The sequence below is a fragment of the Eschrichtius robustus genome, chromosome 11 (assembly GCF_028021215.1).
Source record: "Eschrichtius robustus isolate mEscRob2 chromosome 11, mEscRob2.pri, whole genome shotgun sequence".
NCBI lineage: Eukaryota > Metazoa > Chordata > Mammalia > Artiodactyla > Eschrichtiidae > Eschrichtius > Eschrichtius robustus.
Window position 1 is genome coordinate 43,898,875 of NC_090834.1, and position 23,597 is coordinate 43,922,471.

The 23,597-nt window shown below is 44.0% G+C and overlaps 1 protein-coding gene across 2 annotated transcripts in view; it reads right to left on the bottom strand.

The window, feature by feature from the left end:
• Window positions 1–23,597, bottom strand: part of FAT3 (FAT atypical cadherin 3) — a 559,291-nt gene that overhangs the window by 82,256 nt on the left and 453,438 nt on the right. For both annotated transcript variants that reach the window (XM_068555275.1, XM_068555274.1), the window contains exons 9-12: window positions 16,324–20,397; window positions 11,623–11,819; window positions 10,450–10,603; window positions 7,924–8,157 (exon numbers count right to left, since the gene is read on the bottom strand). In XM_068555275.1, the coding sequence (XP_068411376.1) occupies window positions 7,924–8,157; window positions 10,450–10,603; window positions 11,623–11,819; window positions 16,324–20,397 (4,659 nt within the window). The remainder of the gene's footprint in view (window positions 1–7,923; window positions 8,158–10,449; window positions 10,604–11,622; window positions 11,820–16,323; window positions 20,398–23,597) is intronic.

Below are 23,597 nucleotides of genomic sequence, written 5' to 3' on the forward strand. Positions count from 1 at the left end.
GAAAGAAAGAAAGGAAGAAAACAATAAAATAAAATAAAGTAATTAAAATAAAAACTAAATATTAAAAAGTAACAAAAAAAAGAAAAGAAAGGAAGAAGAGTGCAACCAAACGAAAAAACCAATCCACCAATGATAACAAGCACTAAAAACTATACTTAAAAAAATAAAAATAAAAGTAAACAGACAGACAGAACCCTAGGACAAATGGTAAAAGCAAAGCTATACAGACAAAATCACTCAAGGAAGCATGCACATTCACACTCACAAAAAGAAAAAAAAGGAAAAAAAAAATATCATTGCTCCCAAAGTCCAGTGCCTCAATTCTGGGATGATTCTTTGTCTATTCAGGTATTCCAGAGATGCAGGGTACATCAAGTTGATTGTGGAGAGTTAATCCACTGCTCCCAAGGCTGCTGGGAGAGATTTCCCTTTCTCTTCTTTGTTCGCACAGCTCCTGGGGTTCAGCTTTGGATTGGCCCCGCCTCTGCGTGTAGGTCGCCTGAGGGCATCTGTTCTTCACTCAGACAGGACGGGGTTAAAGGAGCAGCTGATTCGGGGGCTCTGGCTCACTCAGGCCGCAGGGAGGGAGGGGTACGGATGCGGGGCGAGCCTGCGGCGGCAGAGGCCGGCGTGACGTTCCAGCAGCCTGAGGCGTGCCGTGTGTTCTGCCGGGGAAGTTGTCCCTGGATCATGGGACCCTGGCAGTGGTGGGCTGCACAGGCTCCCGGGAGGGGAGGTGTGGAGAGTGACCTGTGCTTGCACACAGGCTTCTTGGTGGCTGCAGCAGTAGCCCTAGCATTTCATGCCCATCTCTGGTGTCCGCCCTGGTAGCCATGGCTCGCGCCCATCTCTGGAGCTCGTTTAGGTGGTATTGTGAATCCCCTCTCCTCAGGCACCCAAAAACAATGGTCTCTTGCCTCTTAGGCAGTTCCAGACCTTTTCCCAGACTCCCTCCTGGCTAGCTGTGGCGCAGTAGCCCCCTTCAGGCTGTGTTCACACAGCCAACCCCAGTCCTCTCCCTGGGATCTGACCTCCGAAGCCCGAGCCTCAGCTCCCAGTCCCTGCCTGTCCCGGTGGGTGAGTAGACAAGCCTCTCGGGCTGGTGAGTGCTGGTCGGCACTGATCCTGTGTGTGGGAATCTCTCCGCTTTGCCCTCCGCACCCCTGTTGCTGCGCTCTCCTCCGTGGCTCCGAAGCTTCCCCCCTGCCACTCCCCATCTCCGCCAGTGAAGGGGCTTCCTAGTGTGTGGAAACCATTCCTCCTTCACAGCTCCCTCCCACTGGTGCAGGTCCTGTCCCTATTCTTTTGCCTCTGTTTTTTCTTTTGCCCTACCCACGTACGTGGGGAGTTTCTTGCCTTTTGGGAGGTCTGAGGTCTTCTGCCAGCGTTCAGTAGGTGTTCTGTAGGAGTTGTTCCACATGTAGATGTATTTCTGATGTATTTGTGGGGAGGAAGGTGATCTCCACGCCTTACTCTTCCGACATCTTGAAGGTCTCTGAAAAGCCCCAACCCTTAAAACCCAACTTAAATGCTAATACCACTTTGTGAATCCTTCCTGAATTGTCCCACTTGAAAATTCATTGCTCATGTTTTCATGTTCCCACAGGGACCTGTGCTAGCATTTTACATGTATGGACTAATCCTTACAAAATCCCTATTTTTTCCAGAGAAAATCATAATCCCAAAAGATACTTGCACCCCAATGTTCATTGCAGCACTGTTTACAAAGCCAAGACATGGAAGCAACCTAAATGTCCATTGATAGAGGGATGGACAAAAAGATGTGGTACATATATACAATGGAATATTACTTAGCCACAAATAAGAATGAAATAATGTTGTTAGCAGCAACATGGATGGACCTAGAGATTATCATACTAAGTGAAGTAAGTCAGACAGAGAAAGACAAATATCATATGATATTGCTTATATGTGGAATCTAAAAGAATGGTACAAATGAACTTATTTACAAAACAGAAACAGACTCACAGACTTTGAAAACAAACTTATGATTACCAAAGGGGAAACATGGGGGGAGGGATAAATTAGGAGTCTGGGATTAACATATACAAACTACTATACATAAAACAGATAATCAACAAAGACCTACTGTATAGTGTAGGGAACTCTACTCAATATTCTGTAATAACCTATATGGGAAAAAATCTGCAAAAGAATGAATATAGGTATATGTATAACTGAATCACTTTACTGTACACCTGAAACTAACACAACATTGTAAATCAACTGTACTCCAATATAAAATAGAAATTAAATTAAAAAATAAGCAAAATTCCTACTTTTACAGATGCAACTCTATTATAACATTGATTCCATTTTTCTTTGAATGTTCTTTTGTGCTTGCCTGTTTCCCACTATGACTGTAAACCCCTCAAAGGCAAAGCCTTCCTACTCTGTCATGATTAACAAACTTGTTATCTTTATTCCTGACTTTTTCCTGAAGGACTGTACTTTAATTCCCAATGTGTCTCCAGTTTTTCATCTTTCTACACCAGGTCCTGCTTCAGGCCACCTAAGCTATTTCTGTGCAAGCAGCACCTGCACCTGGTGCACGAGTTTGAGTTCTTGTCTAGCCTGTCCATTGTGCCTTCAATCCAGTCAGTACCAAAATCGACAGATTTCACATGTAAAATCTCTCTCTCCTCTGCTCCTTCCTTTTATTTATTTATTTGGCTGTGCCGGGTCTTAGTTGCGGCATGCGGTATCTTTGTTGCCGTGTGTAGGATCTTCATTGCAGCATGCGGGATCTTTAGTTACGGCATGTGAACTCTTAGTTGTGGCATGGGGGATCTAGTTCCGTGACCAGGGATCAAACCTGGGCCCCCTGCATTGGGAGCGTGGAGTCTTAGCCACTGGACCACCAGGGAAGTCCCTGCTCCTTCCTTTTAAATCCCAAAGCTACTACTCGAATTTTGGCCCCTGTGATCTTTCTTGATACTCTCCTAGAAGATTTCCTAACGCCCATGTTAGATGCTCCTACCAGATTAGTGTTTCCCAAACCCAGAACTGATGAATTTCTTTTCTCCAAAGTGCTCGGTGGTTCTTTTCTATCTATTGGTTTAAGCACACAATTCCTGGTCTTTGTGAACCACCACAACCATGCCCAGATGCCTTCTCTCATCTCACTGCCTCCTCTCTGTCCTTGACCATGTGATGATCTCCCAACTATTTAATTGGGTCCAGAGTTTCCCAGCTTTGCAACTTCATCCTCCTGGTTCCTGTCTTCCTGAAGGCCTTTCTCCCTCCGCCTGTTGAATCCCATTCATTCTGCGAGCTCTGCCTTTTATTCACGGTCTATGTATTGCTGATTCATGCCCTTCACTACTGCACAGAACCTGGGCCTGTCACTGCACATTCCTTGTATAGTTCCTTCTAGAATGCCTGCTACGTAGCTACTCATTAAATATCAGTTATATTGAATGGAAAATAAATGTAATGCATGTTACAAGCTTCCAAGTTTCTCCAAAATCCCTGAAAGAAGTTCTAAACTTTGTAGGAAATATTTTACAGGAAAGGAGTGAGTTGCTCATTAGAACATTTCCTTGCTTTATGTCCCCGATCCATAAGACGAAAAATATGTCCTCTTGAATCTCAAATATCTGGACATTGGCCTCTCAGTAAATCATGGTCCCTGGCATATTTTCCAGTGCAAGTTTACATTTTATTTCCATGTCACTTTGCCTAAAATGGTCACAGATTTTAGCTCCGATTTTCACCTCTGCATATTCCCTTTGCTAGCTTAAAAAACCCTCAAAATTGAGAACCTGGACACAAATCCTACCTTAAGAGGAGGTGGTGCAACAAAAGGTCTTCTAATCTTTACTGAAAGGATTAAATTTTATAAATGTTAGGTCATAAAGTCATGTCATTAGTTCATGGGATTGAGGATGTTTCCATTTTACAGGAAAACTAAGAATTTAACGCTGAAATCTAGATAGTTGCCATGCTATTTCTTAGAACTCATAAATTGGGTGCTAAAATGGTCTTGTCTTCCTCTGCTTTTATTTTATTCCTGACCTAGGCAGTTGGTTCATTATGAATAATGAATTTGGCAAAGGAAAAGAGTTGTTTGGCTAAAAGCAATAATATTTTTTAAAATAAGAAAACCAGGATATGAAAGGTTAGCAAGTCACTGTAAGCATTTTGAATTTATGAAGCAATGGAATCGGATTTCAGATTAATATATCTTTGTATTTTTTCTGCGGTTTATAGTGACTTAGTATATACTGCAGCCAAATGCTGTTGAAATCGTTTGTAACTTTAGGTAAAGAAATATGCTTAACAAAAGAAGTTTCATGAACCAAATAGCCCTGTCATTTTTACAAATTGAACCAATGTTCTTCACTAGGGTCAGAAACCAATTAGACCACTTGGATGGATCTCAAAGGAATGATGCTGAGTGAAAAAGGCCATTTTCAAAAGGTGACAAACTACACAATTCCATTTAAATAACATTTGTGAATAACAAAATTATAGATACGGAGATTAGTGGTTGCCAGGGGTTAGAGACTGGGAAGGAAGTGTGTGGAGGAGGTGTGTGTGGTGGTTACATGAAGCTGCACAGGTGATAAAACTGCATAGAACCACACACACACACAACTACACACAACCACACACACACAACCACAAACACACACACAACCACACACACACCCACACACCACACACACACACACCCACACACACACCCACCCACACACAACCACACACACACACAACCACCCACACAACCACCCACACACAACCACCCACACAACCACACACACACAACCACACACACACAACCACAAACACACACACAACCACCCCACACACACACAACCACACACACACGCAACCACACACACACACGCACCTGTGCCAAAATCTGAGTGTACTACAGTTATGCAAGATGGTATCATTGGGAGAAAGGGTTGGGTGAAAAGTACATGCCACCTCCTGTACATTTTTGTTTTTGGCAACTTCCTGTGAACCTATGATTACTTCAAAATTAAAAGTTCTGTAAAAATCAGACATTTCCTTGTCTCTTTAGAGAGGGGCCTATGAAGTCAGGTGGTGACATAAGTAAGTGAGATGGCTGGGGATTGGGAGGGTGAGAACTGGCTGGTATCAAGGAGGCAGCTGCTATTAGGCTCCTACCATGGTGGGACTGTGCACCTGGAATTGCTGAGTCTTCTGAGTGCTGTTTTTAGAAAATGTCAGAAATTGAAAATTCAAATAAATATCTCTTGACTTTTACTGACAATTAATTCAAACTTTTTAGAACACTGTATGTAAGCCAAACTAAAGATACTTGAGGGCTGGATTCAGTCTTAACGATTCATGTGCAAACTCAGCTTCAGGCCAGAGGCTGAGTTTGGCCACCAGATGATTCGCCCACTCCACAAACTGGTCATCTCAGTATGCAGCTCACGCTCCTCTGTGCTGCCTTACAGAAGACAGAGAAATGGGGAATCAGGCTGCTAATGAAAATGGCATGAGCCCCCAGTCACTGATGCCCGGGACTCTGGAGAATGTGGGTTTGACTCTGGAATCCCCCTGCAGGCTCTGACCGAGACCTTCACACCCACCTCCTCAGCATGGTGCCTGGACATAGCAGGTGCTCAGCTTGCCTTTTTAGAGGTGTTCATTTGTTCTTCCCCGGCTGTCTTAGTTTTTATTTTTTTTAAAGCTAAATGAGTTCTACAAAAACTGAGAATATGACCAAGAATCTGGAATCCTATGCTCTGGTTTTCCGGAAGCGAATACAATAGCCTGGTGAACACATCTTATATGAGCAGCACTCAAGCTCTGTGTCTGTTGGAAGCTCTGAGCGTTAAGCTAATTTTTTGCTAATTAGTGCAAATGAGCAGAGGGAGGTGCTGATAAGGTCGTTATTCTGGGTTTGGTCTTTGAAAGGTCTTTATCATCTCTGTCCTGCTAATGCCCAGAGTCTGGTCAACCCTTCTTCCCCAACTGCCAACCCAGACAGCTGACTCAGAAGAAGTGAGAAGGACGGAGCTAACTGCATACCCTCCAGCACAACCACATCTGTGAGTCAACAACCTCTCCCCACCTCCACTGTCTGAAACACCATGTGCACTGATCAGACGCCCTCTGTGTTCAATCTCTAGTACATAGAGCATACCCAGTTCCTTTAGGAAGGAGGTGAGTAGAAAAACTCCAATTTTTTAAAATTGAAATTTTAATTTAAATTAAAAAATTTTTAGATCTTAAAATTTCATCTCTGGCACCATTACACATTCTGAGGGTCAAATTTAAATTATTGATGATTCATTTGCATGATTTCTGTCCTCTTTTCCCCAAAAGTCTGCTATCAAGAGCCCACAGAGGGGCTTCCCTGGTGGCGTAGTGGTTGAGAGTCTGCCTGCTAATGCAGGGGACACGGGTTCGAGCCCTGGTCTGGGAAGATCCCACATGCCGCGGAGCGACTAGGTCCGTGAGCCACAACTACTGAGCCTGCGCGTCTGGAGCCTGTGCCCCGCAACAAGAGAGGCCGCGATAGTGAGAGGCCCGCGCACCGCAATGAGGAGTGGCCCCCGCTTGCCGCAACTAGAGAAAGCCCTCGCACAGAAATGAAGACCCAACATAGCAATCAGTCAATCAATCAATAAATTTAAAAAAAAAAAAAAAAAAAGTCCACAGAATGTTTTCCAATCCTCATTTAAAAAAGAGTATTTGTAAGTATTACATAATTATAAATCAATAAAAGAGTCTTTTCCGGAATTCCCTGGTGGTCCAGTGGTTAGGACTCAGCGCTTTCACTGCCAAGGGCCCAGTCGGGGAGCTAAGATCCCATAAGGCACGTGGCACAGCCAAAAAGAAAAGAGTCTTTTCCTGTTTATCATTTTTTGTTTTACCAAGCTTTACAATATGCAGATTTTTAAAGGGTTGGTTCTCAGCCTCAAAAATTATGCTAATGAGGTAAGAACAATAATTTATACTGTAGCCACTAATTTCTCGAAGGGGAAATATGCAGAGACCCTGGGCTCTACATTTGTTTTCAACTAATTATCATGTATTTACTTTTCCATTAGTCCAATAATTTTTCTTTCGATTCACAATTAAGCAATAAGACCCTGAATTATATAAAGGCCTGTTTAGCATAACAGACACACCCCACCATTCCCCAGTCCCCTGATTTACAGCTCTTAAAATGCACAACCAAGAGGCTGTCTATATGCCCTTTCGTATTTAGATTCCATCATGCAGTCACCTCAATAACTTATGCATTCTCAGAAGGACTACCTAGCAATTAACTCCGGTCTTTTCTAACTCACCATCTCATTATGTAAAGTGGATTGGAACACAAACTTTATTAGCAACTTTCAATTCTAATTCCTTCTTATCACCCACACCCACACCCCTCCTAGTAATGTCAGTTTATATGAGCAAAATACTCTGGAAAACGGCAGTTAAAAAAAATCCACATTGGCCTGGCAGCACATTTAGTAATTGGTCTTTGCACTATGGGGTACCACCGTAAATCGAGATTGCCGTATTTCAGCTAAAGCATGGGCTGCAATTCTTTATAGAAATGGAAATGAATTCTCCCTGCCACACAACACAGCATTTTAACTATGTTCAGGAGGAATGGGCAAGTAAGAAAGCTGTTATTTTTATTGTAAAGGTTAAAAAAAAATGCAAACCCCAAGCTCTTTGTTAAAAGGTAAAGGAATTCATAGTATCGCTTCTTCAAATCCTAGAAAGAGGCGGGAAGACGCCTTGCAGAGTTCTCTTGTGCCTATGAAGTGTGTCAGCGGAAGAGCTGGAATGTGGTTTAATGTACTTGTTTTCATGGTAAGGAGCCAAGGTGGGCTGATGAAACTAAAGGACGGGTAGCACCTAAAGATGTGTCAAATGTACAAACAGCGAGGCATCCCATCGGTGCAGCTGACTTACCGACATCGGGATCTACTGCTTGAACTCTCGTCAACAGAGCCTTGGTGGCTGTGTTCTCATAGACACAGGCGTGATAGTGGTCGGACGAAAACACTGGGGGGTTATCGTTCACATCCTCCAGGATCAGACGGACGTCAGACTGGCAGAACCTGCCACCCCCGTCGGTGGCCCTGGCGATGAGGCTGTACGCAGGGACCCTCTCCCGGTCCAACAGAGCCAAGGTTTTTAACTCACCTGTGAAAATAAATGGCCTAGCTTTTCAAAAACTGTCTTTCTTTGAAGAGCAGAGAATCAATTATTGTGCATACAGAATCCCCAGTACAGGAAGGATCGCTGACATTTGGCTCCAGCGCCTCATGCTTTGAAAAATCGAGCAAGTTCAATTGTTTTAAGCATCAGGGGAAAAGTGACGGGATTCTGGATGCAACAAAAAACCAACTGTACGACCTTCAGATGAATTAATCCCACTGTGAAGCCTCTTGTTTCAAGGGTTCCGTCTCTTGGCAGCATGGAGAAGCTCCAAACCTCTTTAAACCTCTCAAGAACTGCTCTGGAGATCGGCCTTGTTTCTGGATTTTCTCCAGAAAAAGCATGAAGAATGGACCCGTATCCTCAGTTCTCTGATGGTCAATCAGGTCAATGATTTGTAAACTCAGAAGGGGCAGTCTGTCTGCTTCCAGATATTTAACGTTTTTTTTTTTTACCCCATCTTTTAGAGAAAAACAGTCAAAACAGGCTGGCTTTAGCAGAAAGAGGTCATGAAGGAGTCCTACTGTGCCAGGCGAACCCCATTTGCTGGATAGTGGTAGGGCCTGTGGTTGCTGGGGGAGGATTCCAGTGGGGGGTTATCTGAGAAGCTTAAAGCAGCAGCCCTTTGGCAACCAACATGCAGGGAGGTTATGTCTGTATTTTAATCACTCGGATAGCTGTACTGGTCCTGAGTGTCAGCCCCTGTGGGGATTTTGTTATTCTTGTTACCTAAATTTCAATGGATGATGGCAATAAGCACAATGACAGACCTGAATAAATACTGTTTGGTGAAAAGTAGGACTCATGAAATATTATTATGTACTCTTAATAAAATTAGTAGAAGTCATTGGGACGAAGCCATCTATACTTATAAAGCTGTTCCTCTTATGGCTTCCTGACTGCAGCCAGTTCTCAAATCTAGCCTGGATCATTATCCCCTTCTCCAAAACACCCAGTGGTTTTTCAGTTGGGCATTCAAGACCCTCCAAAATCTGACCTAAATTTATTTTTCTACCATTCTTCTCACGAGCCATTCCGTGGCTCCTCTGACCAGTGACAATGTTGTACACAGCTTTCCCTGGATGTGCCGTGCTCTCTGCCCACGCTGCCCCCGTGACCGGCAGTGTCCTGCTTTAGCTCCTAGAATCCTGGCTCAGTTCAAATGCCAGCTCTGCTTTAAAAGTTTCTCCTTCCCTCTTATCAGAATATTAGCTACTTCTTCCTCTGTGCCCAGATATATCTCTCCTGATATCTCTCCCGGGCACTCATTCTGTCTTTCACTATTATTGTTGTTATTTCTGTTATTATTAGTATTGACTTACAGCTCTGTCTTCTCCACTGGGTTACAATATCCCTTGGGGATGCTTTGTTTGCCTCATCTTGGAATCGAACACAAATATCCCATAAAGTACTTTTAGGTCTAGTAGTTAATAAATGTTACCTATTCAATAAAAAATTGCCAGGCCTCTTTAGCCAAGTAGCATATTGTTATGTAGCTAAGCCCTTCCCAGTAAGATGCACCGGACATGGGAGGGGGCTAGGGAGGAGCCAATACCTTCTGGAGACTCAGAAATTAGTTATTGTTCATTATGACGAACACAACACTGGAAATATGCAAATTATTCAATCTTTACACTTCATTTAAAAATTGTCAATGGATGGGCCATCCAATACACAACACTGAGATAATTTACCTCCATAGAAAATGCTATTTCCATTATCTATGGCCTTCAATGCGGGCATCTGCCTTTAGTGTACATAACCTTTCACCTTATAAATTTTACCTCAATATGTAAGCAAGTCTGAGGACTCATAGCTTTGGAGAAACTAGACAGGAATGATGAATAAAAACCAGACAAGTATGTTAATAAGCATAGGGACCCAAAAGGGATTTCCACAGGGCAAAACTCTCCTTACTATGCACTGCTGTCTGGTTTGCATGGAAACTTGCACTTGTGATAGAATTCTATTTATACTATTTATAGGTCAGCCGCTTTAACTCATGGATATGAGAAAGAGGAGAAGCAAACAGACACATCTGATTACTTGGTGCTGCTAATAAATGTAGGTAAAGTCAGGGCAAGTTTTATAGGCCAAATGAGGTTTCTGCCCTCCAAACACCATGTCCTACTAGTATTTCTTAAGAGTCCAAGATAGCAGGGCATCATATCAAGGCTCTTGTCTACTAACTACCCCCTAGTGATAAGACCATGTGAGAGTTTAACTTCTCTCATGGGTTAACAATGGCATTTACCCAAAGAATAAATTTCGCCTTACCACTTTGTGGATCTAGAAAAAATTCATTGTTTCCAGATCCATAGAGTGAGTATCGTATATCTCCATTGGATCCAATATCAGCATCCTTGGCACTGACCTTCAGGATGATTTTGTTCGATGGAATGTCTTCGGGAAATAATGCTGTATATGCAACCTAGGCAAAGGTAAAGAAAAGTCATTAAATCATTAGTATTTGTGGGGCAGTTGCCATATTTAGCATTATAAATGATTTCTTTAAAAATGCATTCGCATAATTTATCTTCACCTATGTTCTTCCTCTACCACAGAATCATCTTATACCATATGATGAAACAGAGACTATCTCTTGCCCTGCCCCTCCCGTGCTCATCACCAACAACTACTGGTTGGGCACCTACTATGTGCCAGGTACCACTGAGATGCTAGAAGTACAACGGAGAAGAAAACAGACAAAAATCCCCACCCCTGTGGTACCATGACCCACATCACATATCGATCATGCTACTCTTAATCCTTGGGACCCTTCAACTCTTTAAAGAGCCACTACTAACATCTGGCATTAGTATGAGAGACTAAATCTATTTGCTACACTTTTCTGAGCTAAAGAGCACCAATATTGTCTCTCAATCCACATGTAAGGAAAAGGTAAATGAAGGGTGATTTAACTTTGGTAAGAAAGGAAATAAAATCAATGACTGGCACCTTGCATTCGCTGTCACGCTCTGAACTGTGGTGGAAAGGCCACTTCATAAGGGGTCTGGAGACCCAGCTTCATTACCAACGTTGCTACCAACCAGCTGTGTAACCTTATACAAAAAAAGTAATTCATACTTTTGAGTGGTCCATTCTTCTTTTATGAAATCGGTGATTCAGACAGAAGAATTCCTAGTGTCCTTTATGAGTCCTTAAAAATGATTTAATTTTGAGACTCCTGGTTTTATTTTTTTGTTTGTTTGGTTTTTTTGGTGGGCAGAATTAGGTACTGATCTTGCTAACTATACTGTTTTCATGTTTATAATATTTCATCCTAGAGTCCACCTCTAACCCTCTTATATCCATTTGGAGCCCATTAATGAAGGAGATAAGATGAGAAAGCAGCCTGGCCCTCAGGAGAAAAGTGAAATGGGTTTTGACTTAATTTTAGATAAGCAGAGTAAAAAGCAGTGATATATCCGACACAGCCGCAAATCTCACCTGATCACACACTGGGCTGTTGTCATTCACATCACTGACAGTCACTTCCACCATGGCCTGAGTGACAAAGAGCCCATCAGTGGCGGTGATATTGAGGAAGTAAATGTCTTGTTCTTCTCTATCTAGAGGTCTCTTCACGTAGACCTTCCATTCGCTCTGCACCAGGCCCAGGGCAAACCTTCCTCGGGGGTTCCCTCCTGTGGTGAAAAAAGAGTTTTTGAAGATGTGAAATGAAAAGCTTTGATCTCCACCTACAGCGAGAGGCCTGGGCGGGGTCATCCAGATGCCTCTCAAACTGCATCATTTACGATGCTGAAAAAAAATTGACACTCACTTCCTTTTGACTTTCCTGCAACAAAGCATGATATTTATATGTTTGGCTTGTGTGGAAAGTAAAACAGTAACTTTCCAAGAGAAGAAAATGGACTTAGAGAAGCTGGAGATGATCTCTTGTTTAGTTCCCCTTAAGGACAATCAAATTCAAGCTGTGAACAATCAATCTTCTTATCGGGCTGATACAACTGTCTTTCCGCTTCGTCTCAAGAGAGGATGTAATACACTATAGCTCTTGTTACCAAGACAATTTCATTAGCCGTTGGTTGATTATGCAATCAAGGAAAGGCAGTCAGTTCTATTAAGGAATCTTTTAATGAAGGCTTTATCATACAGCAGCTCTTCTTATAAGGACTGAAGTTTGGGGAAGAAAAGTTTGTGTGACAGAGGAAGACCCATTAGGATTAAACAGCCCCAGTGCAGGGTCATTGAAGGAGCCGTTCAAAGATAAGCACTGCAATTAGATCAAATTTAACACAGTGAAGCTGGTGAAAATGGAAGAAACGTAGAAAAGCTGGAGTGGAACCGCTTTTGATGAGGCTGAAACACTGAATGTAGTCCCCAGCAATGTTACTTTCCCACATCACTGAATTACAGGGAGACAAAAGCAGCTTGGAGGAAGGAAGAAGAAAACCACCTTGACCTTCCAAACCTGAAGGGGGAAATAATGTCACCTCAAACACGGAGGAAGACTGGACGAGACAACTGGCAAGAAGTCCGGAATCCAGTTAGGTCATTGCTGTCTCGTTTGTTTGGGCATTCACACATATTTGTCACCTGCTCTGGGCAAGGCACCGTGCCAGGCAGTGGGGCTACAGCAGTGGATAAAAGTGACAAAAACCCCTGCTTTCATGGTGGAGCTGACTTTCTGATGGGAAAGACTGACAATAAACAAATAAATAAGGAAAGCCTACTGCCTGCTGGCTGCTGCTTCACTGAAAAAGTGGAGCCATCTCACCTTCTTACAACGAATCTTTAAAAGAACAGAGGGGCTTCCCTGGTGGCGCAGTGGTTGAGAGTCTGCCTGCCGGTGCGGGGAACACGGGTTCCGGGCCCTGGTCTGGGAGGATCCCACGTGCTGCGGAGAGGCTGGGCCCGTGAGCCACAATTACTGAGCTTGCGCGTCTAGAACCTGTGCTCCGCAGCAGGAGGGGCCGCGATGGTGGGGGGCCCGCGCACTATGGTGAAGAGTGGCCCCCACTTGCCGCAACTGGAGAGGGCCCATGCGCAGAAACGAAGACCCAACACAGCCATAAAAAAAAAAAAAAAAGAAAAAAAAATATATGAAAGAACAGAGGGCAAACCCACGGTCCTGCCGGAGGGACTGAGTGAGAAGTAGTGGGACTTTGAGTGTCAGACTGCACTCTGGATGTAAGGCATGGGGGGCGGGGGGGGGGACAGGCATCCAGGGGCTCAGCAGTGTGGACCAACTGTAACCAAACAGGACCCTATGAGGCCTTCCTAGAATAGACCTCTACCTGCCTTTTGTCTGTAGGAAAATTTTAATCAAAGAATAAATTCAATCAGAGAAGTGAGAAAATGCAGAAAGAAAGGAAAACAGTCAAGCATGACAAAATAATAATACTTTAGCCGTTAAACAAAGTCAAGGACCTTTAGTTCCTCCTCAAGGGCTAAAGATAATCTGAGCCATGTCCTTTGAGCTGTTTCACAGATACTGAAAGCCCCACCAGGTGGGAGAGGTTAACTGTGTGCTGCCCACCAGCACGGTAGACCCCAGACCAGTTGGAACAAGGAGGTTGATGATGCTGACTCCCGATTACCTCACCACCAGCCAATCAGAATGTCCACGAGGTGACCACGCCCTGCTCCTTGAACACTAGACAACTCTTCAGTACCCTCTCCAGGGTGGGACACACAGGCTTGAGGGTATTAGCCCGCTGTGGCCCCCTCTGCCTGGCAAAGCAATAAAGCGATTTCTTTCTACTTCACCCAAAACTCTGTCTCCAAGATTTAATCTGACACCGGTGCACAGAGGCCAAACTTTGGCAACACAACGACAGGATAAATGGACCGTACTGGGCAGACAGTGCAGAGAAGGTGAGGGCTGCACATTCCTCTACGGCAGTGGTTCTCAACTGACGGCGGCTGTGCGCAAACCCCCGGGACATTTGTCAGCATCTAGAGACATTTCTGAATGTCACATCAGGGGTGATGCTGGTGGTGGTGCTACTGGATTCTAGTGGATAGCAACCAGAGGTGCTGGTAATCATCCTACAATGCCACAACAGAGACTTATCCAGCCCTCAATGCCGATAATGTTGAGGCTGAGAAACCTGCCCTGGTGAGGCACGGGGTCCTCCCTGGAAAATCACTTTCCTCTACCACTGGCTAGGATTCAATTATACTTCAGTTGAGTATGATTTCAGCATGCACAAATGTAACCTCTCTATTAAATGCTTCTGGTGCAGGCCCACACTGTTCTTTTGCAAAATAAAATGATTAATCGTCCTCTGTTTATCAGTGGCAGCACAGCCAAGTTGTGTGACATCAAGATCAAAAGTTAAATCTAATAAAAATCTGTTGGTGGTTGGCACGGCTAATAGTAACAGTAGCTTGAAGCTACTCTGTTCTCATTACTTTGGTAACGTCAGTGGGATGGTCCCTTAAACCATCCACTGAGAATTTCAGAGACGATGTGTAAATAATTAGAGCTGATTATTTAACCATTCTTCCAAATAGAAAAGTATCCCTCAGAATGCCTAAGAAGGGCTTTCCTGGTGGTGCAGTGGTTAAGAAACTGCCTGCCAATGCAGGGGACACGGGTTCGAGCCCTGGTCTGGGAAGATCCCACATGCCGCGGAAACTAAGCCCGCGCACCACAACTACTGAGCCTGCGCTCTAGAGCCTGCGAGCCACAACTACTGAGCCCGCGAGCCACAACTACTGGAGCCCGCATGCCTAGAGTCCGTGCTCCGCAACAAGAGAAAGCCACCGCAATGAGAAGCCTGCACTCTGCAATGAAGAGTAGCCCCCGCTCGCCACAACTAGAGAAAGCCCGTGCGCAGCCAAAAATAAATAAATAAAAACCTTTTAAAAACTTAAAAAAAAAAGAATGCCTAAGAAGCTTTCTGTCTGAAACCGAACGCAAATAAATCAAAGTTGAGGCTTTACTCACCTTTCTTTCCTTACCACTATCACTCATGTCTTTACTGCAGAAACATACATTTCAATGAAAAAAAAAAAAAAACCGCAGTGAACGGTATCAGACAAAGCACAAATGCATTAAGACCCTTAAACAGAAAACAGTTCCATAAAGAAAAAGAGTAGTGCTGTGGGGGGGGAGGTGTTGTGGTCCCGAGAAATGACACATATGCTCTTCTGTGGATCTTATTCTGCAGTGATTAATTAACTTTCCCACTAACGTACTTAAGCAGATTCTGTGCCCTGAGGGCATTCTAATTAATTCATTGTTCACTTTGAATAATGTAGTTTTTCTAAAGGGAGGCCACCTGACTACGAGTATGGATGGATTCTTTAAAATCTTTTGGCACTTTGCTTATGTTCTGCCTTTGAATGTCACGACATCAAAATATTAGCTTTAAAACCCCCAAATAGTTTTTAGGAAGACTGCTCCCACACCACCAACCCTCTCCTCTTTGCAGTTTAAGGCCAGTCACCCCCAGAAAGCTATTCCTGATCAGTGACACCCCTTCTTCACTCTGACATGAGAGCCTCTGCCCCTTAGAGTAATGGTGACGTTTTTTGTGCACTCTGGGTGACCTCATTTGTCTATCTTGGCTTTCCTATTGAACTGCTATGTACTATCTGGAAAGACAGAAAAGGGATCCAAGAAAATTGTGATGTCAGAAGACATACCCTTTGACTTGGAGTTATAATTTAACATTTTTCAGCAAAAGGTCGAACCATGCCCTCTGATTTGTACATGTGTGTGTTGTGTGCGTGCACGCATCTGAGTTTTTACTACCAGGAAAGACTTGTAAGTAAAGCTATTTATTTTTCTTACCGCTACAAAAAGTAGGAGAAAGGAATATACTTAAAAAAAACTTACATTCCCCCGCCCCCAATCAAAAAGAGCTGTCATTTTCATTTCTTCCACTGAGATATTTGGCTGGACTCTTTTTTAAATGATAAAAATTGACTCAAGGACTGGGTACCAATCTGGGTAATCTGTCATAGGCAAAACAATGAACTCCAAACTAAGGCTGAGTTAGTAACAACTAAAAAACTGACGCTACTCAGATATTTTCCTCAGCCCCAGAGAGGTAAGAAAACTTCTCAAACTCTCATCTCATCTTCCTTCTTCTCTCCTACTCTTACCCCTCTGCCACCTGCCATCTTTCTTTAGAAAGCAGAGCACATAGTGAAAACCAAGGGTGACAGACTTACCTGTAATATGATAGCTCACTTGTCGATTGATGTCAGAAGAGTCTCTGTCCCATGTGCTGAGGACAGCCACCACCTCGCCCGGAGGGTCGCTCTCCTTCACGTTCCCTCGGTACACCTCGTGGGCAAAGACCGGAGCGTTGTCATTTATATCCGTCACCCTGACAGAGACCAATGCTGTGGAAGAAAGAGAGAAGGCCTCCCCGAGGTCGGAGGCCACCACGGAGAAGGTGAACGTGGGGTCTGTCTCGTGATCCAGGTCTCTCAAGGTACTGATCCAGCCTGTGTTGCTGTCAATGTTGAACGCTTCCATCACCTTTTCAGGTTGGGAATCTGAGTGGAGGGAGTAGGTGACCTGCCCGTTGGCTCCCCAGTCCATATCGATGGCTCTCACCTGCGTGAGTTTGGTGCCCACAGGCATCCCTTCCATGATGATCGTCTCATAGCTTGAAGTTTCAAAGACTGGCTTGTTGTCATTCAGATCCAGTACCTTGATGTCTACATCCACCGTGAACACAATGTCTACCTTGTCCAGGGGTATAGTGGCTGCTACTTTGAAGTGGAAAGCTGGGCTGATCTCATGGTCAAGACGTTTGTCCAGCTTGATCGTGCCTGTTTCCTGTTCTATGATGAAGACAGCTCCTTTGTTATTTTCCAGCCGCTCCCCATTAACTGTGCTGAACTTGACTTTCTGAGTGGGCAAAATCCTCAGGGTGTCCACCGTGCTCCCAATGGCTGTATCTTCTGAAATGGTGAAGGAATACTGAGACTGGGTGAAGGACGGCAAGAATGTTTCAGGGGGTAAGACGTGGATGTAGACGGGGATGAGGGAATGCTTCACCGGAATGCCCCCATCCACTGCTTTGACAAAGAAGGACAGCACTGTGTTTTTCAGCTGGTTAAAATGGCCCTTTGTGACCATCCAGCCATTGTCAGGATCGATTTCCAGGAGGTCAGCCACCGAGACCGAGGCCTCGCTATAGAGGGAATAAGTAATCCTTGCATTCGCTCCATCGTCTGGATCCACGGCTTGAACCTGAGTGACCAGGTGACCCCGTCCGACATCTGCCCTGACGCTGGCTCTGTATTCCACTGTCATGAACTGGGGGGCATTGTCATTTTCATCCACCACAATCACCCTCACGGTGCAGAAAGTTGTTCTCCCTCCACCATCAAGGGCCCTCAAAAAAATACTGATGTCTCCTTCCAGAGGGTTTTCCCGGTCGAGCCTTTCTGTTGTGATGACCTGTCCATTGCCATCTATGAGGAATCGATCCTTAGCAAAGTCATTGATGATGGCGTAGCTGACCTGCCCATATGTCCCTGGATCCCCATCCGTGGCTCGAACGTGAATTACCTTTGTCCCAGCGGCCGTGTTCTCTCTCACCTCAGCTACATAGGTGCTTTGCGAAAAGGCAGGGCTGTACAGGTTGGCCCCGAGGACCCTGATATGCACCTGGGCAGTGCTAGTGAACAGCCCATCAGAGACGGACACATTGAGACTGTACAGAGGCTCCATCCGCTGCTTCCGGTGGTTGGAGAGCGTGATGACGCCACTCTTGCTGTCCATCAGAAAGCTCGTCCGGTCATTCCCAGATAAAATGCTGTATTCCAACCGGTCAAAATCAGAGCTGTCTGCATCGGAGGCTTGCACACAAGTTACAAAATGGCCCCGGGGGGCTAATTCACTCACATATGACTCATAAATGAGCTGATTAAAGACTGGAGGGTTGTCATTTACATCCGAGATGTAGATATGAACCAGGACCTCGCTGCTCAGTGATGGGAAGCCATTATCTGTGGCTCTGACTTTCAAAGTGCAGTGTTGCACTAACTCATGGTCCAGCATCCGCGCTGTCAGGATTAAGCCACTTGCGCTGTCTATGTGAAAATAATCCGTGCTGTTGTAAGTATCCTGGACGATCTGATAATGGACCATTTTATTGTTTTCTGAGTCTGCATCTGTAGAGACAACTTGTAAAACAGGTGTCCCAATGAGACAAGCTTCTGATAATGTGGTATTGTACGTGGGTTGATCAAAAATAGGGGGGTTGTCATTTACATCATTAAGTAGCAAGTCAACAGTGACTTCAGCCCTGGCCCCAGTAAGGGCGTCACTGGCTCTTACTGTCAACTTGTAAACAGATGTAATTTCATAATCCAAAGGGCTAATGACTTTCAGGACCCCAGTGTCAAAGTCAATGTTAAATTGTTTATAAAGATCCCCATCAATAATGATGTATATGATGCCCTGGCCTTCTGGGCTGGTGGCGTTGATGCTTAGAATGGGGGTGTTGACGCTGATGTCTTCGTTGATGGATGCTGTATAAAAGGGCTTATCAAACACAGGCATTGCTTTGTTGACAATAGTGATGGGAAGTTCCACGGATGTGGACAAAGAGGGTTTTCCACCATCTTTGGCTAGGATGGTGACTTCATACTCAATGTTGGACAAGTCAGAGTTGAAAGCTTCTTTTAAAATAACTTTCCCTGAATTAGGGTTAATTTCAAAGTGGCCATAGTCATCCTGTAAGAGGTAGGTCACTTCTCCATTTGCACCTTTGTCTTTGTCAATGGCTGTCACTCGGTAAATCAGGGTGCCAGGCTCAGCATCAACTTGCACAGCAGCGTAGTAAGGGAGGCCCACAAAGACTGGAGAATTGTCGTTTATGTCTTCGATGTTAACCCTGACCACCACCCTTGCCACCCGCAGATGGTCTAGCTCTCGGCTGGCTTCCACAACCAGCTCATATAACTCTTGTTCTTCACGGTCAAAGGGGACTCCGGTGGTCTGAATGACCCCTGAGGTAGATTTTATCTTGAACTTATTTCCTGGGTTTAAGATGCTGTATTTTAAGGGCTCATTAAGGCGATTTCCCACTGCATTGACAATAGCAACTTTGGTTATGTTCGTGTTGTTCTCTGAGATGGAGGTGGAGTAAAAGCTTTGTGTAAAGTGGAGGCCGCTGTCCATGGCTTCTTTAACCAAGATGGTGACCATGGAAGTACTATAGAACTTTCCATCAGACACCTTAACTATCAGCATGTAGTGATCTTTGGAGAGGTTGTTATTTTTAATAGTGAGCACTCCACTATTTGAGTCAATTAAAAAATGATCCAAGCTACCTTCCATTAGGCTGTACGTCAGTTCTGGGGGCACCTCGGAGTCAGGATCTGTGGCACTAACTTTCAGAACCTCCACTCCGACATAGGTAGGTAGAAGTAAGACAGTCTCAAACACAGCCTGAGTGAACACAGGTGGGTTGTCATTCACATCTGTCACTTCTATGTTGACTTCAACGGGACTCTCTGCCGTCAGCTGGGGGCTACCACTGTCTCTCACATGCACATGAAAATGGAAATGGGCGATGGTTTCATGGTCCAGGTTGGAGATTGTTCTGATCGCACCTGTGCTGGAGTCCACCGTGAAGAACTTCTTGGCCGTGGACTCAACAATCTGATACACAAGCAGAGCATTCCGACTGCTGTCGGCATCTGTAGCCCGAATCACCAGCGGGCTGTTGTCCAAGCTCCTGACGATGCTATTGATGGGGGCTGCCTCGCTTAGGCTACCCGAATACTGAGAAAAGAGAAAAACTGGCGCATTATCATTTTCATCAACAACCTGAATATTGACTGTGACGTTGGAAGCCATTCCTGCCATGTTGGTGGCCTGGACAATGAGCTGATAAGAGGAGGTACGCTCGTAATCCAGTGCCTTCCGTGTGGTGATGACTCCAGAATAGGGATTTATGGTGAAAATCCCATCAACGTTTCCATCTTTGACTTCATAAATGAGGGTGGATTGACTGATGGCAGAGATTAGAATGACTGATGTTCCAATATCAACATTTTCATTTACTTCTGCTTGGTAGTCTTTGTGAGTGAACTTGGGGTGAGAATTATCAGACATGGTGACAGAAATTCGCACAATCGCGGTGGCAGACATCGGCGGGGAACCCTGATCCGTGACTTTGACTGACAGGACAAACTGACCCATTGTTGTCATGTCTGGCTCTTTAGAAACAGTGATGATGCCCAGGACTGGTTCTATCTTAAATGTGTTCCCAGTGTTCCCTACAATAGAAAAACCAACAGGGAAATGAGTTCAAGTGGGTCATTTTCTGAAGATTCACTCTTCATCTTAAGGCTACTTTACACAACATGGCAAACAGCAATTATTCATTTTCCCTCCACCTCATTCTGAAATAAAATGAGAGACTTCCCTTTTAGGGGTATTCAAAAGCAACTGAAATGAGTTTTCCAGTAAATTGTGAATTTCAGATCAGTATCTTCTTCATCCAGGTTAACAAGAACAACAACACAGCTCTGTGTACATTCAAACTGGGAAATAGGAGAGTTTGTAGGAAAGACTTTCCTGCTTAGGATTTTCTTATTCCCAGACTGGGCTGGCACATGCCAATGACACTGATAAAAAGACTGAAACCAGTGCCATAATTCTGTGTTCTATGTTATAAGAAAGAGGGGATTTCCTTGGTGGTGCAATGGTTAAGAATCCGCCTGCCAATGCAGGGGACACAGGTTCAGTCCCTGGTCCGGGAAGATCCCACATGCTGCGGAGCAACTAAGCCCATGCACCACAACTGAGCCTGTGCTCTAGAGCCCACGAGCCACAACTACTGAGCCCACGTGCCACAACTACTGAAGCCGATGCACCTAGAGCCCATGTTCTTCAACAAGAGAAGTCACTGCAATGAGAAGCCCGTGCACCGCAACAAAGAGTAGCACCCGCTCGCCACAACTAGACAAAGCCCACACGCAGCAACGAAGATCCAACGCAGCCAAAAATAAATAAATAAATTAAAAAAATAAAAAATAAAAAAGGAAGAGGGTTGTGGGAATCGCCTCACAACATTATCATATAGTCATTCGGTTTAAGACTCTCCCGAAGGTAAGCTTTGCTACGTGGAATTGGTATAGTTTCATACATATCATCAAAACCAACTTCATCCCAAACACTGCTTGGTGACGGGGGTTTGTTCAGGTATGGAGAATTCTTCTCAAGTCACCATTTGCTTTGTAAGCTGTGAGAATTTTTTCTGACTCGCCTTCTATTCTTCACTCCCCTACACCCCAACACACACATATGCACACACAGACATAAAAGTGGACACAAAATGTATAAGGCAGTTGTTCCATCTGTAACCATTCTATTTGCTCAATTTTTGAGACGTTTCTGATGAAATAAGAAAGTGTTAAAAATCTGAAGCAGCACTGAAACCAAGAACTTGAGCACAATCCTTATGAAACTAAGAAACTGGCATCCCACTTTGACAAACCTGAAATGGGAAGGGCTGTGAACCGTGACACTGTGGAAAAGAGGAGGAGAGAATGGGGAACACAAAACTTGAAGAATGTAAACAATGTGTCTCACAGGTAGTGAACAGTGGGAAGCAGCATTCCTCACCACGTTACTTTTTGCTTCTCTCATGAGGCTTTCCCATACTTCTCAAAGAACACATGCTTGTGTGTCTAGATTTTTTTACATCACAAGTTAAAAGTTTGGTTATTCAATTATATCTGAATTTTTCTTTCTTTTTGAAGTGCTATAGTATGGCAACATACAGAGAGTTTAAATGTCGTTATCATTAAGATAGGCTCCAGGATTGAGAGTGCAGTTAGACAATGTGCTTATTGAAATATACAATACATACAGCTATTTGCACACTTCTTACTACATACTTATTACCTAAACTTTTCCATGTCTGAAAACAAAAATGTCATGTTCATATAAAATCTATTTCTATAAGATGCTTGCTTATTTCTCAAGAGGGAGCAAGTCCAAGAAAGAGATAAAGAATTTGATTCTAGACCCCAAATATGAATATTAAACAAAATTATCTTTGACGTCAGCAGGATTTTTTACTTTGCCACCTGAACATGACCATTTTGTGGTGACAACAAGAAGGTCAATGAGCTCATGAACAAACTTGCAAATTTTCAATAAATAGCACCGTGGAATTACATGTGATTCCAATATTCCATTCATAGACCCTCACAAGGAGGCAGGAATCATTTCACTTTAGCATCTCAGGGGAGGAAAATATAGAGATACCTGAGTAATGGTCACCTTCCAGCAGTGGCACCAACATGCAACCCTGAATGATGAATGCCACATCCTCATTATGGTGTCCCATGTGGAGTTTTGAGGTGAGTTCTTTCTTACTCCAGGCTCGTACATACACAGCAAGATATATATGGCAGGGATGAAGGAAGGCCAGCTTCTGACCTTGAGTAGAGCTTCTCCACCCTGCTGTTCCATGGCTGCTGACCTGCTTGTTACCCCCTTCCAGGATTCTGTGCTCATACATCAGGTCCAAATGGGCTCTTTGCCTCTTTCCCTCTTCAATGCACTGTCCCATTTTCTTAGAATCCACTTCCTGTTTCTTCTCTTCTTCTGTACTTAAATCTTTGGAAGCTAATCTCTGCTTGCTTTCTTGGAATCTATGACTTCTTATAGACTTTTGGCAACTGGGCAAAAGCTGTGCTGACCTTACTTATCATTATTAATCTGGTATACAGCACAGTGCCTGGCACAAATAAAAGGTGCTCAATAAATATTTGTTGAATGGTTGAGAGAGGTAGATCAAAAAAGATGTTTAAGTCTCTATCTGTATATATCTTGGGGTCCAATATGCCCCCATCCTAACTCAACACTTTCTTAGTCCTGGTCTCTCCTGTACTGCCCAGTCTCAGAGTCACCCATGAGCCACTGTTGGCACCAAACATCGAACCTGAACTAAATATAAGACTCGAAGTTCTGCACTTGAATTCCACCTCAGTCTTTCGGGCCAAAATGAAAAGGTTCAGTAGTTACTTTAGGCCAGACAGGGGATAGGAAATGTATGGCCACCAGTAAACAGAGTAAAATCTTGCTTCTCTGAGGTTTTTGAGAGCACTTAAATAGAACATACACTTTATACGAACCTCTTGTTATTTGATTCAAAGTCCTGAACTATCTGGGATCTGCTTGTATCCTACCATGATCCGTGAAGAAACTTGACTTAACTAGACCCAGTCCAGGTCAAGTGTAGGTCTGTCTGTCCTGTAATTTTCATTAGCTTTTTACACATCCAATCAAAGGTTATTTTTTGAGATACCAAGCATTCCTGTGGGTTTTCTGGAAACTCGAGTTTTCTATATAAAAGATGTTTTAAGGAAATAACTTTTCTCTCTAGTTTTAGCCAACTGTTGAAGAAATGACTGAGTCCTTTCTCTATGTTCAGCACCCGGCTATAGTCTGTGGAAACTGAAAG